General features: G+C 42.6%; 1 protein-coding gene across 2 annotated transcripts in view; it reads right to left on the reverse strand.

Moving 5' to 3' along the window:
* Positions 1-424: 424 nt before the first annotated feature.
* Slc4a5 (solute carrier family 4 member 5) overlaps positions 425-18,430 on the reverse strand; it is a 75,116-nt gene continuing 57,110 nt past the window's right edge. Inside the window, exons 17-26 of one of the 2 annotated variants that reach the window (XM_042699713.1) lie at positions 15,198-15,311; positions 13,849-14,010; positions 12,938-13,116; positions 11,763-11,835; positions 8,075-8,143; positions 7,309-7,482; positions 5,819-5,971; positions 4,228-4,312; positions 3,248-3,315; positions 425-1,395 (exon numbers count right to left, since the gene is read on the reverse strand). In XM_042699713.1, coding sequence (XP_042555647.1) covers positions 3,281-3,315; positions 4,228-4,312; positions 5,819-5,971; positions 7,309-7,482; positions 8,075-8,143; positions 11,763-11,835; positions 12,938-13,116; positions 13,849-14,010; positions 15,198-15,311 — 1,044 coding nt within the window. In that variant the 3' untranslated portion in view covers positions 425-1,395; positions 3,248-3,280. Of the gene's footprint in view, positions 3,316-4,227; positions 4,313-5,818; positions 5,972-7,308; positions 7,483-8,074; positions 8,144-11,762; positions 11,836-12,937; positions 13,117-13,848; positions 14,011-15,197; positions 15,312-18,430 lie in introns of both variants that reach the window. The other variant, XM_042699712.1, reaches the window with a different exon arrangement.

Below are 18,430 nucleotides of genomic sequence, written 5' to 3' on the forward strand. Positions count from 1 at the left end.
CCTTTTGGAGGGAGTTAAGATTAACTGTAATGAACACTTTATATGGCCCACACACTATGCTAGGCTCTGAAGATGTGCTGGCATTCAAGGTGTTAGTGATCTAGTGCCATTTGTCTTTAAAAAAATGAATGAATGAATAAAAAAGTACCTGCATTTGTCATTTTGAATAAATGTAGGAACTAACCAAGGTAATTTACTCAATTCAAATCTATAGCTGTTTTTGTTTGTTTGCTTTTGGCCAGTCCTGGGGCTTGAACTCAGGGCCTGGGCTCTGTCCTTGAGCTGCTTCTGCTCTACCACTTGAGCCAAAGTGCCACTTCTGTTTTTTTCTGGATTATGTGGTACTGAGGAATCAAACCCAGGGCTTCATGAATGCTAGGCAAGCACTCCACCATTAAGCCACATTCCCAGCCCCTATTTGTTTTTGAGAAAGAAAATGTCAGCCTCTTTGTAAATGTACAATTAATGTAGACATTGTTGGTGCTTATTAAATGTGGAATTGAAAATGTCAAACTTAAGTTTCCCAGGAAAAAGTTTGCTTCATTAATAGCCAGTTTAGCATAATTTACCCAAATAGTTTAAATCATTACTTTTAAACTACTAGTTTAACATTACAAAGTTATAATCTTCCAAAATATTAGTTGTCTAACATAAGATGTTTATGTGAATGGAAGTTTGACTTTGGGAATCAGCCATGGAAAAACTGCAGGAAGGATCTATACAAATCACACTTTGATTCCAAGTGTGAAAAGCCAGTGGTATAAATTTAAAGGGTCTTTTGTTGATCTAACATGGTTGAGATTTCACTTTAGTGAGCACTGTTTAGTCAGATGCATAGTTCTACATTAATTCATTAACTGACTAAAGTTCTTTCAAATAATCTAGATTTAAACATAACCTTTAAAAATGTAATTGGTGTTTGTTTTAGATATAAATGGACTATTGCCCATTTATCTTAGGGTTTGAGGAGACATTCATTTCAAAAGAAATATAACTTATCTGGACCACATTATAAAAGAAGGGATGATCTATATTAGTATTTAACTACAGAGGGACGGAAACAGCTAAGTATTGAAGTAGAACTCTTCACTGAATGATCTTCAATTTTCTATCGGGCAGGAGGACCCATACGGAAACAGGCACCAAGAAGTTAAGAGTTTGACCCAGACTCCCACAATGAAGACTAACACATCTCACCCTGTCCCCAGCCTGGGAGAAGCTGTGTGGTCCTACAGGGTGGTTTCACCGTTGGCTTCTCTTCCATAGTCATCTATGTCTGTGAAGTCGTAATCAGATTCCATTTCTATCTTCACCTGTGGCACCATGAAGACAGGGTTCCGTGGATAGCTGAAAGCAGGTGAAGCTGGACAAGAGATTTTGAAGTGCAAGGTGATGCTGAGTGAGGAAAAGTAGGAAGAAAGAATGATTATGTAGTTGGGGTGTTTAAAACACTATCCTCCCAACTCCAAACAGAGCTTTAATGAAAATAGTCCTTTTGCTAATGAACTTTCTTAGGTTAGAACTATCATACACTAAGCATATAAACTCCTAATGCATCCCTGGGAACAAAGTGTTCAATCTCCTGAGCTTTCAGCCATAGTCACTGAACTGATCTCATGCAATCTATTCTTTAATCCATTACCAAAGTGAATAAATCATAAATTTGACTCCCCATTGTTCAAAGGAAATCACATAGACAAATTCCATAGCACGGAGGACAAGGACCTCGGGACCTGAACTCCTGCCTATGTTCCTGCTTTGATTGCTCACCCATCCGGTATTTGCTCTTTGGCTTGTGTGAATGTTTTCGAATAGTGCTTCAAGCATTCTCATTGCCTAGAAACACTTGTGTGCTCTGCTCTGTACATTGGGTAGGGAACTAGGGTCCTAGATTCTCCAGACAATCTCTCCCTTAGAACCAGCCTTTCTCTCCTGTATACCATTATTAAACACTGAGTCATGTCTACCTGTCACTCTATATCCTCAGAAATCAAGCATCATCCCCGGTAGATATCTGGCGCTTAATATTTGTGAAACTACATTATGCTGCTAAGCCTTTGCTTTGCCGAGGCATAATCCTGCTATTTAGTGGCTTTTGCTTCCTTCTGTTTTGACTTAGTGTAATGTTTTATTTTGATACTGAGGCAGTTGGGAAGCAACATCTTTAGTTACCAAATTTTCTACACTTCTAGTTCCATGACTAGTTTTACAGGTTTGGGGAATTGCTCTATTGGGATAATTAGAGATTCAATTTATAAATCGCTTTTCTCCTAACAGGAATTTAGCAAGATCAGTGGCTTTCAGGGAAAAGGAGCTTGCGTTAGGCATGTGGAACTAAAGGACACATAATTTGGCATATGATACTCCTAGGTTAGAATGTCCTTAGGCCTGCAGCCCAAGGTTGACTTGTAATTCCTGATGCTGGCAATATGATAAAAGTTCCCCTCATAATTCAGGAGATCTCGTGTGCTTCCTGTAAAGCATACATACATCTAAGTCTGAAGATTTATCTGCCTCTAGACAAGGTAGCCTGTGATCTTACTAAGGTTGGATCTAACACCACCGGATACCTGTCCATTCTAGGGCACATGGTAGGAGGGGGACTGCCCCCACCAGCTTCCCTAGTAATAAACTGATACAGGCTTCTGTGGCCCAGATTCTTTTTTATTTTACAACATCCTGTATAATCATGAAGTAGTCCCCCTTTATTCATGTTAGATTTTGGTCATGAACACCAAGTAATCACATTGTTGGCTTGGAGGTTCTAGCATCTGGGTCTCAAATCCTTTCTTGGCTTCCTAGCTCCACTTAATCTTTATTTTTTTGTTAGATTTGTTTCCCCCATATCTGATCTATGATAATTAACCCGTTGTTATTTTATTCCATACAGTATTAAAGTGGTGTTATCATCCTTAACATACATTCGTTCTGCCATTCAGTAACAGGTACTTAAACTTTATGTCTAGTTTTACTGTCTAGTTTTATTTTTTCAATATTCCATGCAATATTTGCAGTAAGTCCCTGTATTAAAGTTGAATACCTTTGTGTGTTTTAACCACATTGTGGATGTAATAAGAAGACTCATTTGTTTCTTGTCCCTAAGGTATGAGGTGACTAATCATCCTCTGTCTCCCTGTGTTGTGGCATCAAAATCCATAGTGTGAAATCCTAATCCCTCAACCTTCTGGACATTGCTTAGTGTCTTATCTAACACCCAGGAGTCTCTGATCCCATCCTGAGCCTTTACCTTCGATCAAGTTCTGAGCCACTGAAGGAAGAATCAGAGTGAGTAACTCCAACTGGAAGATCTTTTTCCTGGCAGGAAAATTTAATGTCAGATGTGAAACAGGTTTAAGTGAAATAAAGAAGAACATCCTATTTCTCTAACCCCTCCTCAACCATTGATTTTGTTTATTCTCTAACCCTAAGTACAATACTATATTTAAAGGGAATATTGAGGCCTTTAGAACGGAGTTGCTTCTGGCTCAGTTCTTCACACAGCAGGCTCTTAGCTGGGTTAAGAGGGAGTGAGGCCCTTGGAAGAAAGATCTGGCAATACTAGGATAGAGAATGGTACTAGGAAATCCCCAAGGGAACTGAGGGTGCTGGTGGGATCCCAGGTAATCCAGCCATAACTGCTGTCTTTGAAAGCGCAAAGGAGCATCAGGGTCAAGACACAGGCTGGAGCTTTCTAAAGACTCCACCAGTTGGGAGGGATTAGAATGATAGACTTTCACAGGGTCTTTATAAGCAATCCTCCATCCTTCCCCCGAAGCCTCCCCTTTAGCACATGGCAGGTACTTGTGACTTATACTGGGACCTTCGGTTCTGACTTACCATGCAGATATCTACCTGTTTCTCTAAAGGTGGAAAATGATTTGAGTTCTCAATCAGTTCAACATCCCCCCAGAAAATGACTGGCTCGGGTGGCCATGTTAGGATTCCTGTGTTCTGAAACCTTTCAGAGGAGGCCAAGTGGGGCCAGAGATGCCAAAGGAAAGGCAAGAATGAGGGTTTAGCTTTGAGTGAAATTGGTGCTAGGAATCTTCAGTGTGCTTTGAGGTTCCATTTGATTGATTCAGTTTTCCTTTTGATTTGTCTTGAAACTGAGCCCTCTAGTATCTAAAATGATCAGATTCCCAAGTAACAGGTTTTAGAAGTTCTTAAGGGAATAGATGGAGGATTAGTAGTGAATAGGAAGGGAGAAATACCAGGTGTTTTACTTACTGGCAATGCAGTGGATACCATTTTGGGGATCTGATTGGACACTTTCCATGGGAATCTTTATAACTGAGGGAGGAAGGAACTGGGGCTGGAGAAAAACAGTGGGAAAAGCTGATAAACACCACCAATATAACCACTTTGGCTTTCTTGCCAAAGTGGAAAATGCATGTATCTACAATGTGCAGATTGCCATCCTCTTCACATCCAGACCAAGGAGTCAGGGCGCTGCTAGCACCCAGAGACCTGGAGGGCAGTGATCACTGTAAATCCACTTTCTAGACACCCAGGGAACGGTTCAGAAGGAACTTGTCCTGGGATGTCACTCCTCAAAACAAGTTTCATCTGGTATATAGCCAGTTGTTGGGAAAGAACTTTGCAATGTTCCTTGTATTGCTACAAAGATGTCTGCAAGATGAATCTAGATATCTTGAATTCCATTCTTTCACTGACTATAGCCTATAATGCAGAGATGCTTTTCCCACACCTCCAACCCCGGTGTAGTTCCTGTTTTGTGAAAGCTATGCAAATATTTATTGAATGAACCAGTGAAAGAATAAGTACTTATTTTTAAAGACACTTGAACTCCTTGTTTTCAAAATCTACCTTTTCCAAATTTTCTCTCTGTCCTGAAAAAGCACAGTAATTAAGGGCCAGGGGAGTTTTCACTAGTCACCACCATCAGAGGATGACTGAATCTCCACCAGCTAGTCAGCAAGCATTTATCAACTAGTCACCAAGGATTTGCCTATGAGCAGCTTTCATTTGCAAAAGGTGAGATGACTAGAACAAGGTAGATGAGTTCAGGTCAGACTGAGAGACTAGGAGCCAGGCATGGCATTAAGAGATGACATGGGGGGCAGTTCAGTATACTGGGAATCAAGCATCAAAGTCAGGAATGACTTTAATTCTCTCCTAGACAGTCAGCTATTTGCTCATCATGGGAAAGTTACTTCCCTTTGGGGTACTGTGTCATCATTTATAGTAAACATGAACCAGATCATCTTTTTATCTATTTTTTTTTTTGAGATTTACAAAAGCTTCTGGACTGGCTCCAAAACACTCACAGAGTGTTTTGTGGGTGGGATGTAGAAGATGAGAGAAGAGGGGTCGATGGGACAACCAGGTGGTCCTAGGCATCTGGAAAATGTCACTCTCCTTTCAGTGAGGACACATGCTTCTTCCTCACTTCATCTTAATACCTGAGGCATATTCGATTCCTGAAGTTCAGTCTACTTGTAAGTTCCCACCAGGCCCTTCTCCCTAAACCTGTTCCAGTCTTTGGGTGTCCTACATGTTACAGCCATCTTTCCTCAGGAAACTGCACTGCTGGTTGATAACTCACAGGAATGGGAGAGTGGATTTGTTCAGTCACCTGTTTTAAGGGTCACTGGTTCTGGCCACCCTGAAGATATTCCTAGGAACCGATGGACTCTCAGCACCCCAGATCGAGGCAGGAAGAAGCCCCAGCTCATCCTTGTTTGAGTCCAAGCATTGTTGTAGGCCACCTGAGAAGCCACCCCTCCCTGGCTGAGGCAGAAGTGAAGGGAGGGTCTCTAGACCACTCCCCTTTGCCCAAGCATCTCATCTTTCCCACCTCCTCATCACTGTCCTCGTGGGCCCCTTTCCTTTTCTTCTTCTTGTCTGTCTCCTTTTTCTCCTTCTCTGGGAGGATGTTGTCAATCCAGGCCAGATCATGCTGGGAGAAGATGAAGTCCAGAAGCCTCCGAACAATGATAAGGCCTAGGATCTGTGGTGGGTAGACAGAGAGACTGAAGTTTTGAGGAAGCTCAGAGAAAACCATTGTCTATGCCATGCTTGGCTCTCAGTCTCTCAGTGGACCTGACCTCATCCACCTTGTTCTATTGATCTCACCTTTTACAAAGGGAAGCTACTGGTTGGTGGACCTTAAGCCATGGGATAGTTTTTCTCTTGTATGAATTTGGGTACCTTTTGTGTTAATGTTTTTGGAGCCATTTCAAAGTTTCTACAAATCATCATTCACTTCTACCTAGGTCCCTCTCAATCTAGTCTTTCTTCAAGTTAGCAGTTACTGAGAGGGATAGAACCTGTGACAGTTAAAGTGGAGACCATAGGTTGGAGAACCAGTTTTTCTTTCTTTCTTTCTTTCTTCCTTCCTTCCTTTCTTTCTTTCTTTTCTTTTCTTTTTCTTTCTTAAATCAATTGTGGGGCCTGAACTCTGGGCCTGGACGCTGTCCCTCAGCTCTTCAGCTCAAGGCGAGCACTCTACCACTTGAGCTACAGCGCCACTTTCAGTTTTCTGGTGGTTAATTGGAGATAAGAGTCTCATGGGCTTTCCTACCCAGCCTGACTTCGAACCTTGATCCTCAGATCTCAGCCTCCTGAGTAGCTAGGATTACAGGAGTGAGCCACCAGTGCTCAATTTCTTTCACTTCTCTCTCTCTCTCTCTCTCTCTCTCTCTCTCTCTCTCTCTCTCCTCTCTCTCTCTCCCTCTCTCTCTTAAATTTCAGAGTTCTATAACATTCACAATAGTCAAAGAAGTTCTATATATCTTTCTCCAGCTCAAACTTTGTATTGTTATTGGGGTCTGAAATTCTTGATCCTGCTCTTCCCTTAGGCCACCTCACGATTTCTCCTTTTATTTTTAAGTGCTCTTGAATGGGATGCCATATTTGTCAAATTCGGTTACTTTGCTTTGTAATGGATTTATTCTTCGTATGTGTCTACTTCTGAGAAGAGTGTGAGGTTTGGCAGTGGGGAACTCCTTTGCAGGTTGAGTTTGTCCTTCGGCCCCAAGCCAGTCCCTATCCCAGCATGGACACTGGGTGGCTTTTGCCCTGACCTTACACCTGGGTTGTCATTGGAGGGGTGCCTGCCACAGTGACATTCTTCCCTCCACTTCCTCTTTACCCTCCAGAGTTGTATAGCACCTGGCCTGGCCTTAACCTCTCAGCTAGTCCTGCTCCAGTGAGGCAGGCAGGCAGGCCTTCAGTAGGATAGAGGACGGCAATGGAAAGTGAGGCAGTTCGGTACTGGCCAGACCTCCTAACAGACTCCTGCACAGACCCAACCTGCTGAAGTGGGGGAACCTGAGCCAACTTTACCATGACTGGGAAGATGATGGCAGCCATGGTGGACTTGAGGATCCAGAGCACCGCCAAGCAGAGGATCTGCACAAGGGTGAAGAGGTGGATGCGGCGCAGAGGCACGTGGCGCAGGAAGGCATAGTCTGGCTGGTGCTTGGCAGGCATCAGGAAGAGCTTGCAGCGGTCCCAGAACTGGTGAGGACAGTGCAGGGCTCAGCCAGGCAAGCCAAGCCCTGAGGAGATAGGGTTGGGGTACAGGGTGTGCGGGATGGGGGAAGGCAGGTGTGAAGGCCTGCTAGAACCTGAGACTAGGGGAAGGGGTGTCTTGATAGGGAGCTCAAAGAGGTTACTCCTGATCAGACCTTAAGATGCACTACAGGAGAGGAGGGGAGGAGCCCTAGAGATAGTTGCACAATGAATGTGGTCCATATTCAAGGAAACTGCAGCACAAGCTATTCAAGACATCTGGGATTTAATGGCAAACAAAACATCTTCTCTTTTTCAGGGCTATCTTCTGAGGGGGTGGGTGGGCGGGCAAGTGCAGTGAAATGCTCACTGGAGTTAGCTGAGTTTTGAGTTCTTAGCTTCAATTTCCCCATCTGTAAAATGGGGATCAAGTATCTACTTATATGGGTTAAATGATATAACACCTTTCTAAATAGTTATTTTACCTGACAACGTACTTTACCTGGTAAATGATGGCATTATGAGTACTATTATTTTAAAATGGAGGTAAACATGGAAGGTAGACTATAAGTCACATCATCCTGGGAGGGAGTCTTACCTGGATGCCATTCAGAGAGGCTACACCCATGTAGAGGAAGACTCCATACAGCACTGGCATGGGGATGTACTGAAATGAGAGTTTGGGGTTGGGACTGGGGTAGGTCTTTGGATACCTGCTCTGGACAAAGATGCTCTCAAACTACCAAGGCTAGGAGCTGGTCTTTGGAGGCACTAAGGGTCTGAAAGCAGATCTGGAACCAGAGAAGGAGTAGACAGGGGGCGGGGTAGGGGCGGAGGAGGAGGAGTGGGAAATGAGGGTTGCTGGGCACCACTGCTCCCTCTCTAGCTAGGATAGCTAGCCTACCTCCTCTCCCAGCATGTGGTCTGGCTGAAGATACTCCTGAAAAGTGGGAAAGCCTTATACACTGCTGTCTGTTCACTCTTGCCATTCCCTTCCCTTGTCCCCTTCAGCCCCCAAAAGTTGCCCAGCCTACAGGGGCTAATGACCTACATCAGCAGGGCCAAGACATGTACTAGAAACCACACATCATGCACAGACATGAGTGAAGCAAAACAGAAGCACGTAAAGTAATCATAACTACTCATAACTACCAGCTAAGAGTCTGATGGGTACCATTTCTTCCAAACACAAGATATATTTGTTTGCTTTTTCAAAAATGCAATCATATAATTCATACTGTTTTGTAATCATGATTCAAATCTTCTTCTTCCTCCTCTTTTTTTTTGTGTGCCAGTGCTACGCTTGAACTCAGGGCCTGGTTGCTGTCCCTCAACTTTTGTCATCAAGGCTAGCACTCTACTTCTTGAGCTCAATTCTACTTCCAGCTTTTTTTGGTAGTTGATTGGAGATAAGAACCTCACAGACTTTCCTGCCCAGGCTAGCTTTGAACCACAACCCTCAGATCTCATAATCCTGAGTAGGTAAGATTACAGGCATCAGTCATCAGATGATTTTTATTTACACTAAAATGTAAAGCATACTGGAATGGAACTCTATTGAAGGAACTGGTACAAAAATAAGTGCAATTACAAAGTGATATAGGGACACAAGAACACTGTAAGTAGAACCCAATTTATACTCTCGATAACTTACAGTATCAGCAAGGCCACCCCCCCTGTTGGTAATATAAACAAGAGTTAAAGATTTCAGCTTCAGTGTTATCTTGAGTTGACAGCTCTCCAGTGTTATTTCCCCTCCTTCTTTCTTTCCATCCTTGCCAGGAATGAAACCCAGTGCTTTGTGCATGCTAGGCAAGTGTTCTACCACTGAGCTGCAACCACAGCCCCCAAGATCAGTTTTACAGGTCGAACACGCACGTCTACCTAGGATGACAGCAAAAAGTTAAATAACAAAAAGTCAAAAAACAAAAAGTTAAATAAAATTTATAAAAAGTTATATCGGTTGGAAATAAATGATGATGAAATCTAGGCTCTCACATGTTCACTAAATTATGTTTTGTTCAACTAGTTACATTATATTTTTTTCCTTAACGTAGAGTCAATCTGGTATTTGGTACTTGTGTCATCCAGTGATAATGTTTTAATCACTTAACTAACTTTTTTTCAAAGAACAATGAATATGTTTATTACATAAATTAAGATAGGCAGGAGGACTTAATTTGCCTCTTCGGGCCTTGATTTTTCCTCAGGTAAAACACCAACGTCTTGTTCTCTAACTGCCTGTGTGGACACATTGGCAAAGTCTTGATACACTGAAGACAAGAAGTTTGCCTTCCTCAAGCTGTGCCTCTAGACAATTGATTTGGGCTTATTTTCCTTTTATTATATTTCTTTTGAGCCTTAAACTAGCCTTAAACTAGTATTTGGATCAATGTGGACCTTTGAAAACTTGCATAGAAAAGTCATGGAACAGGTACAGCAATATTTAAAATTTTCTCATATCTGGCACTTTCTACAGCCTATTTTATAAATACATAAATTAATGTAGTAGAAATGCAGTTCATAGTTTGAAAGCATTATAGCATTTAGGTAAAAAACTACAGCTGAAAGGGAATTTCCATTGTTGCTCAAAATGTGAAACTAGAAATGAGATCATACTTTTTTTTTTTGTGGTTCTGAGGATTGAACCCAGTGCCTTGCAAACACTCAGCCACTGAGCTACAGCCCCCAGCCATCATTTCAATTCATTTAATTACACTGCTGTGGGCAAGCTACCCCTATTAAGAAAATAGACAATATTAGTGTAAAAACAAAAAATTACTGAAATGAGATGTCAAAAGCCTAGAAAAATATATACCCAGAATACAATCAATGTGTTTACAAAAGAACTGATGACATTGTAAATGGAACAAAAGAAGGGAAGCTGTAGGGGATTTTTCTGACTGCTTTGTGCTCCATTCAAATCCACACAAAAGCTGATGTAAAATCGCTGAATTGCTGAACACACTTACAGATGGGGCAGAGCTCTGGGATCACCTGAGGTCTGAGGCTCTATCATAGGGACTCTGGAGCTTCTGACAGCTGGTATTTATAGGAACTTTGGGCTACTAAAATATGCTATCCTTAGGCTAGGGGGTTGTTGTTTTCATATTGACAGGAATGTTTGTCAGACAGTAAATATGAAGACTGACATATACAACAATTCTTTGACGCCCTTTCCACAAAATTAAATGTTTATTTGCTATTTAAAATAACTTGGGCACCCATAATCCTACCTACTCAAGAGTTTGAAATCAAGGTTCACAAAGCTAGACAGGGCAGGAGAGTCTGTGAGATGCTTAATCTCCAGATAACCAGCAAAAAGCCAAAAGTGGAGCTGTGGCTCAAGTGGTAAAATGCTAGTCTTGAGCAAAAAAGTTCAATGATAGTGTCTAGTCCTTGAGTTCAAGCCTCAGGACTACACACAAAAACAAACAAATAAATAACCTTCTTAATGAACAAAATGCCTGCCCACCTGTGAATGATGTGTTTCCTGAACAATAGAAATATCTCTTTAAAGGCAGTCAGTCTTATACATTCTGCTCCAGTATACCCAACACCAATTATGAAGCCAGAACTATATTTTGTATCAATTACATTATGTTTTTTCAGGTTTTGTTTTTATAAGTTCCCACTCATGAGCTGTTTTGCAATATTCAAAGGAAGAAAATGGCACAACATGTTACCCTAATACCTTAATACAAGAAAAAGTCTAATGTGGTACTGGGTATTGAACCCATAGCCTTGCAAATGTTAAGCCAGCACTCTGCCACTAACATGGCATTAATAGAAGGATAGGTGGTTGGATTCAGGGCAGGATAGAGAATGGAAAGACCTGTGGGAACCCCCTTCCCCATTCTTGATCAGAAAATGATAGTTCTGGGGACATTCACCTTGTATGTATCCTAACTGTAGATAGTTTCTTCCATCTGTCCTGGTGGGACGTGAGCAAGAGGAATTTCAAACTGTGTGGGAAAAACTCATTTATGTACTCAAGACACTTGAGACAGAGGAGCAGAGAACAAGTTTAGAGGAACTTGGGAAGTTTTCTGCTGCAAAGTTTAAACTTCAGAAAGGAGCAAACAAGAAAGAACAGCCACAAACCACAACATGGACACACCCAGCTCAGGAAGTTCTTGATCTAAGCAGGGACAAAACTGGGCAGAACTGTCTGAGAGAACAATGTCTTCCAGGAAGGTAAGAGTGGATGCTGGGTGGGGTGGATGAGATTTTGGTCTGATACGATTTTCAGACAATGTGGCCAGGAGTAGGGTGCAAAGCCTTACCTTCAGGATGGGAGCCAGGAAGACAGAGATTCCCGTCAGGATGAAAACAATGATGCCAGTTACTCTCTGTTCCCTGGTGGAGAACAGCACACTGTCAGAGGTGACTCACCAGATGCTCAGTGACAATTTCTAGCCCCATTTTTTCCATGGGCTCTGAAACTTGTGTCCAAAGCCATGACCTCAAAGAGCTTCTCCATTTGGCTTTTTCCTATAGCCTGAAACCTTTCTGACCCACACAAGGAAGACAGGGAAGCACGGGGTATCTTATAGGGACAATAGGAAGGCTGGTCAGAAATCTGCTTGATAGCTGGGGTGCCGAAGCCATCAAACTTGGTTTGAATTTTGGTCTGCTACTTAATCATTACGTGGCATCAGGCAAGATGGGCCAAATAAATGAAAGTAACAATAACATGTAGTCGAGGAGACCATTGTGGTATTTAGTACCTACTACCCTGCTGCTTGGCAATATGCTCCTCACTCTTGTGGACCACAATGGGTGAAGATCTAGGGTAGAGACCCATCTACTGACAGAGCAGGTGCCAGGGTTGGGGTAAGTAGGTTGGCCTGAATGTCCAGACCCTGACACAATCTAGGTTGGAGCCCTGAACTCCAGGAACAGATTGCTTAGGTCCAGGAGCTTAAAGATACTATCTTAAGTAGTCATAAACCCTCAAATTAGCCTAAAAGGCAGAAGGGAGAAGTTTCCAGGGAAGTCATTAGAGAAATGTCAGGGTCTCATTTGGCTAGAAGATGTGCTTCATTCCTAAAATAGCTTGGGGACCTGATTTGGGACAAGGGAAGGAACAGAAACAGGCCAGGTCCACAGGCCACACAATGGGGGTGGACCCAAGAAAGCTTTCTGAATGGAGATTGAGCAGAGAAGGAAAGCCCAAGAGGACAGGTAAAGGCTCTAGCAGAACTTGTTAGGTGAGACTCTCTTTAGGTCAAATGTATTTATGGGAATGGGTATGTGCACTACTGGGAGACTACTGAACAAAAAGTGCCATGTGGAACTGAATTCTTCCATTTTTCCTTCTCTCCCTTTAGGTTATCACTCCCGTCAGCTCAGTTCCTGAGCTGTCAGAGTGAGGAGCCCAATATCCTTGATAGTAAGCAAAACCACTTCTCCAGCAAGCTGGTTTCTCCTGTTTGATTTATGTCCTGTCCCTTCCTACCTGACCCCCAGGAACTGAGGCTGCTCCCCAGGGGCGCTGGTCTCCGTTTCCATCTTGAGGCTGTCAATGTGGGCGATGGAGATGACTGTGGCAGCTACGTACCAGGGGAGCCCCGTGAAGGAGCACAGTGCCATAAGGATGCCCACCCAGAACAGGTCCAGATGGTAGCCAGCAGCTTTCTGTAGGGGCAAGAAGAAGGAGAAGCTTGTGGAAACTTACTCCTTCTCAATGTTGCCATTTTATAGAACAGGGTTCAAGGGCTCTCCCTGCCTTCCAGTGTGTACTCTGAGGTGCCCCTGACGAGGACTTCAGAAGTGTTGGGTCTCACCACTCCCAGAGGTGGCTTCAGCTGCCACCTTACCTAAAGGGTAAACCAGGTTAGGTAAAGGAGGAGAAGGATGTTTAGACTTGGAAAGGCTAAACATGTTTAGGCTTATTCAGGCCTTTGGTTCCCTAAGGAAAAGGCCACTGTTCCCACCCGGCAGCCACAGTATCTCTACAGTTCCTGGACAAGGGCTCCCAGCTAGAGCAGGCCTTACCTTAAGCCTAGAGTATGGTGGGACAGGAAGTCTGAGTTTCTCATACCCATAGTGAGGGAGGGGAGTTTTGGTAGAGGAAGAAGGGATGCTTTCCTCATGATTTAAGACCTAATCCTTACCAGCATCTTCTCAGATTTCCAAAAATTACAGAGGTAGAGGGAACTTTGGGAGAGGCAAGGAGCCTATGCCCAGTTGTCCAGCTTGGGCTTGGTCTAGTCCTCAGACCAAATCACCCATGACCCTATTTGAGAGGCACATCCCACCCATCCCATCCACTTCAGGTGGGAACTTTCAGTGTGTGCTCTAATTATGAAAAGAAACATCATTTCCCTCTGCCATTCATTCTGGCTTTGCTCCTAACACCAGCCTTACCCTCAGCTTGTTCTCCTTCCGGTTGACAATGACAGCTGTGATCTGCTGGTCCATGAAGATCAAGATGGTCACCAGCAAGGCGGGCAGGATGCTCGCCAGGTACACCCACCACGGGTTCTTCCCAAAAGGGGCCACGAACCAGCCTCGGTCAGGCCTCGTGGGCTGGGTGGAGCAAATGGAGAGGGCCCTTTCCTCTCTCCCCTTGTCTCAGGCATTTGCCTGCCGGCCCACTCTCCCACCTGGGTATATGTTTCAGGTGCAGTATTTTCCTTACAAACATTAGGCATGTGCAACTTTAAAGATATCATGGAGGCAGGCAGACAGACATGGGAAGGGGCATGAACACAGCTGGGGTCTGCAGAACCAAAGGATACTTAGCTGCATCTGGGATCGATTGGAAAACAGGGAGGGAAGTTTCAGAGGGCAGCCAGGAGAGGAGTATGCAGTTACTATTTGCAAAAGAATTAAAAGCAAGAGACCCCAAAGGCAAGAATAAAGTGTTTATAGGTCCAGTGTCTGACTCTTCACTTGTCTAAGGACTATTCTAGAATTGTCTGTAAAACACCAAACATCAATTCAGACTGCATGTTGAGGATAAGGGGTTATCTGTGAAGAATCTGACATTTATCTTTTGTGTTATTTATGAGAGATACAGCAGGAGGCCAACGTGAGTTGTACAGAAAGTGTTCAAGCTACTCAGGAAAACATATATAATAAATATAATATCTAAAGGCCAATGGCAGGGAGGATAAGTTTGAACTTCCTGCCCTAGTTAGATGGTTGCTACACTTGCAAGGTAACTGATCAGATTTGAGCTTAGCTGTACGCAGCTCTAATTAGTAGTGGGACATTTCTGAAGCTATGGTTCTCAATGTAAGCATACCCAGAATCACCTGGAGGGTTTATTAAAGTGCACATTACTGAGCTCTGCCTCAGTTTCCTAAGATCTGATGCAGAACTGAGAGTTTGCATTTCTAACATTTTCCCAAGTGAAAAATGATACTGTTCCAGGGACTACATATTAGAGATCATTGTTCCATGGAATCTACTTTAACAGATCCCAATTGGCCCTGTTGGTGACCACAGGACAGGGATCTAGAAACCCTCAAATGAAAATCCAGAGGCTTCAATTGGGCCAGCATTTTCTCCAAAGATACATATTAAGATTTCATGGTGAATTTGTCCCTACCCACTTATCAAGGAACCAGAAGCTGGAAGGAGAGGAATTCACATAGCAAATCACTAGGGTCTTTTGGCTGAGGGAAGAAAGTCTAGTGAGTATAGAGGAGAAAGGTTCTGCAGCTAGTGGGTAAACAGAGTGAGCATCCAGAGTGGTGTTAGGGGCAAACCTTGATGACATTAGGCACGTGCAGTTTGGGGGTTTCCAGACCAAAGCAGGCATCAATTCCACAGAACATCAGGATGGAGAAAACAATGGAAAAGTCAGCCACTAGGGCCCGGACCTGTCAAAAGATGAGGAGCAAGTGAAAGAAAAATCTTCTGTGCTCCATCCAGGCTGGGATCTCAAGTCAGCAGGCTCAAGCTCAAAGCCTGGTTCTGCCCTTTGCTAGCTGTAACCTAGGGGGAGCATGGCATCTTTCTGAGCTTCAGCTTCCTCCTTGGGAGACAGACATAATGACAACACCCACCTAGAGATGCACAAATAAGCTATGCATGTACAGAGTGGTTCGGATGTAGTGGTTAGAGTGTGTATTGTTAGGATGTGTGTGGCCCTGATGACATGTACTGGTGTGACAAATTGAACTCAGCAGCAAGGCAGGGTCTTGCTTCCTACCCTGACATGTACCTGGGCTACAATCTACCTATTTTAGATTAACAAGCCTGTGTTAACTAGCTCAATTTCTGCTTAGTAAGGGATCTTACAAACTTTGTCCTACCTAGGCTGTCCTCAAATCAAGACCCTTCCAACCTCAGGCTCCTAAATAGCTAGGATTACACACATAAGCCACCAGTACTTGGCTATATCCTTCTATATTAAAAAATAAAACTCTGGAGCTGGGAAGGTGGCTCAGTGGTAGAGCGCTTGCCTTGCATGCATGAGGCCCTGGGTTTGATTCCTCAGCACCACATACGCAGAAAAAAAAAAAAAGCTGGAAGTGGCACTGTGGCTCAAGTGGTAGAGCGCTAGCCTTGAGCTGAAGAGCTGAGGGACAGTGCCCAGGCCCAGAGTTCAGGCCCATGACCGGACCCAAAAAATAAAAAAATAAATAAACTCTGGTCATTCTGTTGATGCTTTTCTGTCATCTAGTGGCATCCTTGACAGTGTTCTTTAGAGAAAACACTGGTCTAGACTTGGAGTTTACTATTGCCATAGATTTTTATACTTTTACTAAATGTATGTATATACCTCAATAAAATATAGCATTGCTACATTTGAAAATTTTACATAAATGCTAGCATATCTGTAATCTTCTGCAATTTGCTTTATTTTCTCATTATATTTCTTTTTTTCCTATGTTCCTCTCTTTATACATACATGCATGTATGTAGGTATGTGTGAATATGTATATTACAGTTTAATGTTTCCAGGATTTTTCCATTTTTTTATTCTGTCAATGTATAGAGTCTGATTGTTTTCCTTTTTTCCTCTTAGAGTCAGTGTTTATGTGGCTATTATTGCATACATGTGAGAGTTTCTCTGGGGTGTACTGGAAATGGAAATGTCATCCTCAGCTCTATTGGAGGAGCTCATTAATCTCTAAACTGAATGTACCAGTACCACTTTTCATCTCCAATACCTGCCATTCCAAGACCTGCATATGTTTAGATGAGTGTGAAATAATGTGACCTCATACAAGTCCCAGGAGGCAACAGTACATTTATGTAGGGGTGTGTGTTTGTGCACGGGTAGGCGTGCGCACATGCGCCATTCCTGGGGCTTGAACTCAGAGCCTAGGCACTGCCTCTGAGCTTTTTCCACTCAAGGCTATCATTCTACCTCTTTTTTTGGGGGGGGGGGGGTCCGGTTCTGGGGCCTGAACTCTGGGCCTGGACACTGTCCCTCAGCTCTTCAGCTCCAGGCTAGTGCTCTACCACCTGAGCCACAGCACCACTTCCGGCTTTTTTCTTTTTGCTTATGTGGTGCTGAGGAATCGAACCCAGGGCCTCATGCATGCAAGGCAAGCGCTCTACCACTGAGCCACCTTCCCAGCCCTCATTCTACCTCTTGAGCCACAGCTCCACTCCCAGGTTTTTTGGTCATTAATTGGAGATAAAGAGTCTCATAGACTTTCCTGCCAGGGCTGGCTTGGAACCATGATCCTCAGATCTCAACCTCCCAAGTAGCTAGGATTATTGGCATGAGCCACAGGCACCTGGCATACAAGAGAGTAATTTTTAAGTAATGTGAGAGAAAAAGTTTGTGGTTCAAGAATTTCATACTATGTGTATTATTTTCATCCTGCAAGTGTTTTCACTAGGAGGAGACTTGGAGGTAGGAAGGAAACCTGTCTTGAGGGCACATTTGTGTCACATGCACACTATTATGCTGAATTTGTATATTGTAAAGCTTCCTAGTATGACTTTTATTTATTCTTTCAAAATATTGAGGAAATACAGATAGTCAGAGGTTTTATTATTATTGGTGGCCATAATGATATTTACTGAAGATGGCTTTAGGAGAGCACTGTGAGGCAGATGCTATGAGAATGTCGCTCAGATTCTTCCAAGTACCCTACCCTATGACACAAGTTCACATGTGCAAACAAAACATGGGACTAAAAAAGTTGCAGTTAACATTTATAATAGCCAAAACAATCAACTACTTAGGAAAACAGCCAACATGAGCGAGGAAAGATCAAAATAAATGGAGTATACCATATTCATGAATCAGGAGTCTCAAATTTGAAAGACACCAGTTCTTCCAAAATTGTCATATAGGATCAGCATAATCCTATCAACATCCCAACAAATGTCTAAATTCAGTGACAGTGAAAATGATTCTAAACTTCACTTGGAAATAAAAAAGCCAAGATAATATTGTTAAAACACAAAAATGGAGATTTTAGCCTATAAGATAAAAAAGACTCATTATAGGTTGTAGAACTAAAGACTTTGATACTGTTATAATTAAAAAGTTAAATAGAATTTTAAAAACCCATAAACTGATTATTATATAGTAACATTGGATATATGGCAAAGAAAGCCTTGCATCATGGTAGAGAAATGAACAATGGTCTTTATATATTAAAAAGTACTGACTGGAACAACTGGCTATTTATATAAAAACACAAAGAAACATTATCTCACATTACACATCAAAATCAGTTCTGATAGACTGTAGATCAAATGTGAAAAGAAGAACAATGAAGCTTTAAGAAAACACAGGAAGATTTCTTTGTCCAATATTTTCCTTGTAGAAAACTTCACTGTATCTGGGTAAAACTAAGAATTTCAACATATGCCATTAAGATAGCCAAAAGGCTAGCCACAGAATGAGAAAAGATATTTGCAATCCATATGATTACAAAGTGTTTCTATCTATAATATATATAAACTTGTAAGTCAGAACAAAAAAGAATGCAGTAGATATGTGCAACAAGTTGAAACACTTTCCAAGATG

This window comes from Dipodomys spectabilis, unplaced genomic scaffold (genome assembly GCF_019054845.1).
Source record: "Dipodomys spectabilis isolate Male_0828 unplaced genomic scaffold, ASM1905484v1 ptg000262l, whole genome shotgun sequence".
Classification (NCBI taxonomy): Eukaryota; Metazoa; Chordata; class Mammalia; order Rodentia; family Heteromyidae; genus Dipodomys; species Dipodomys spectabilis.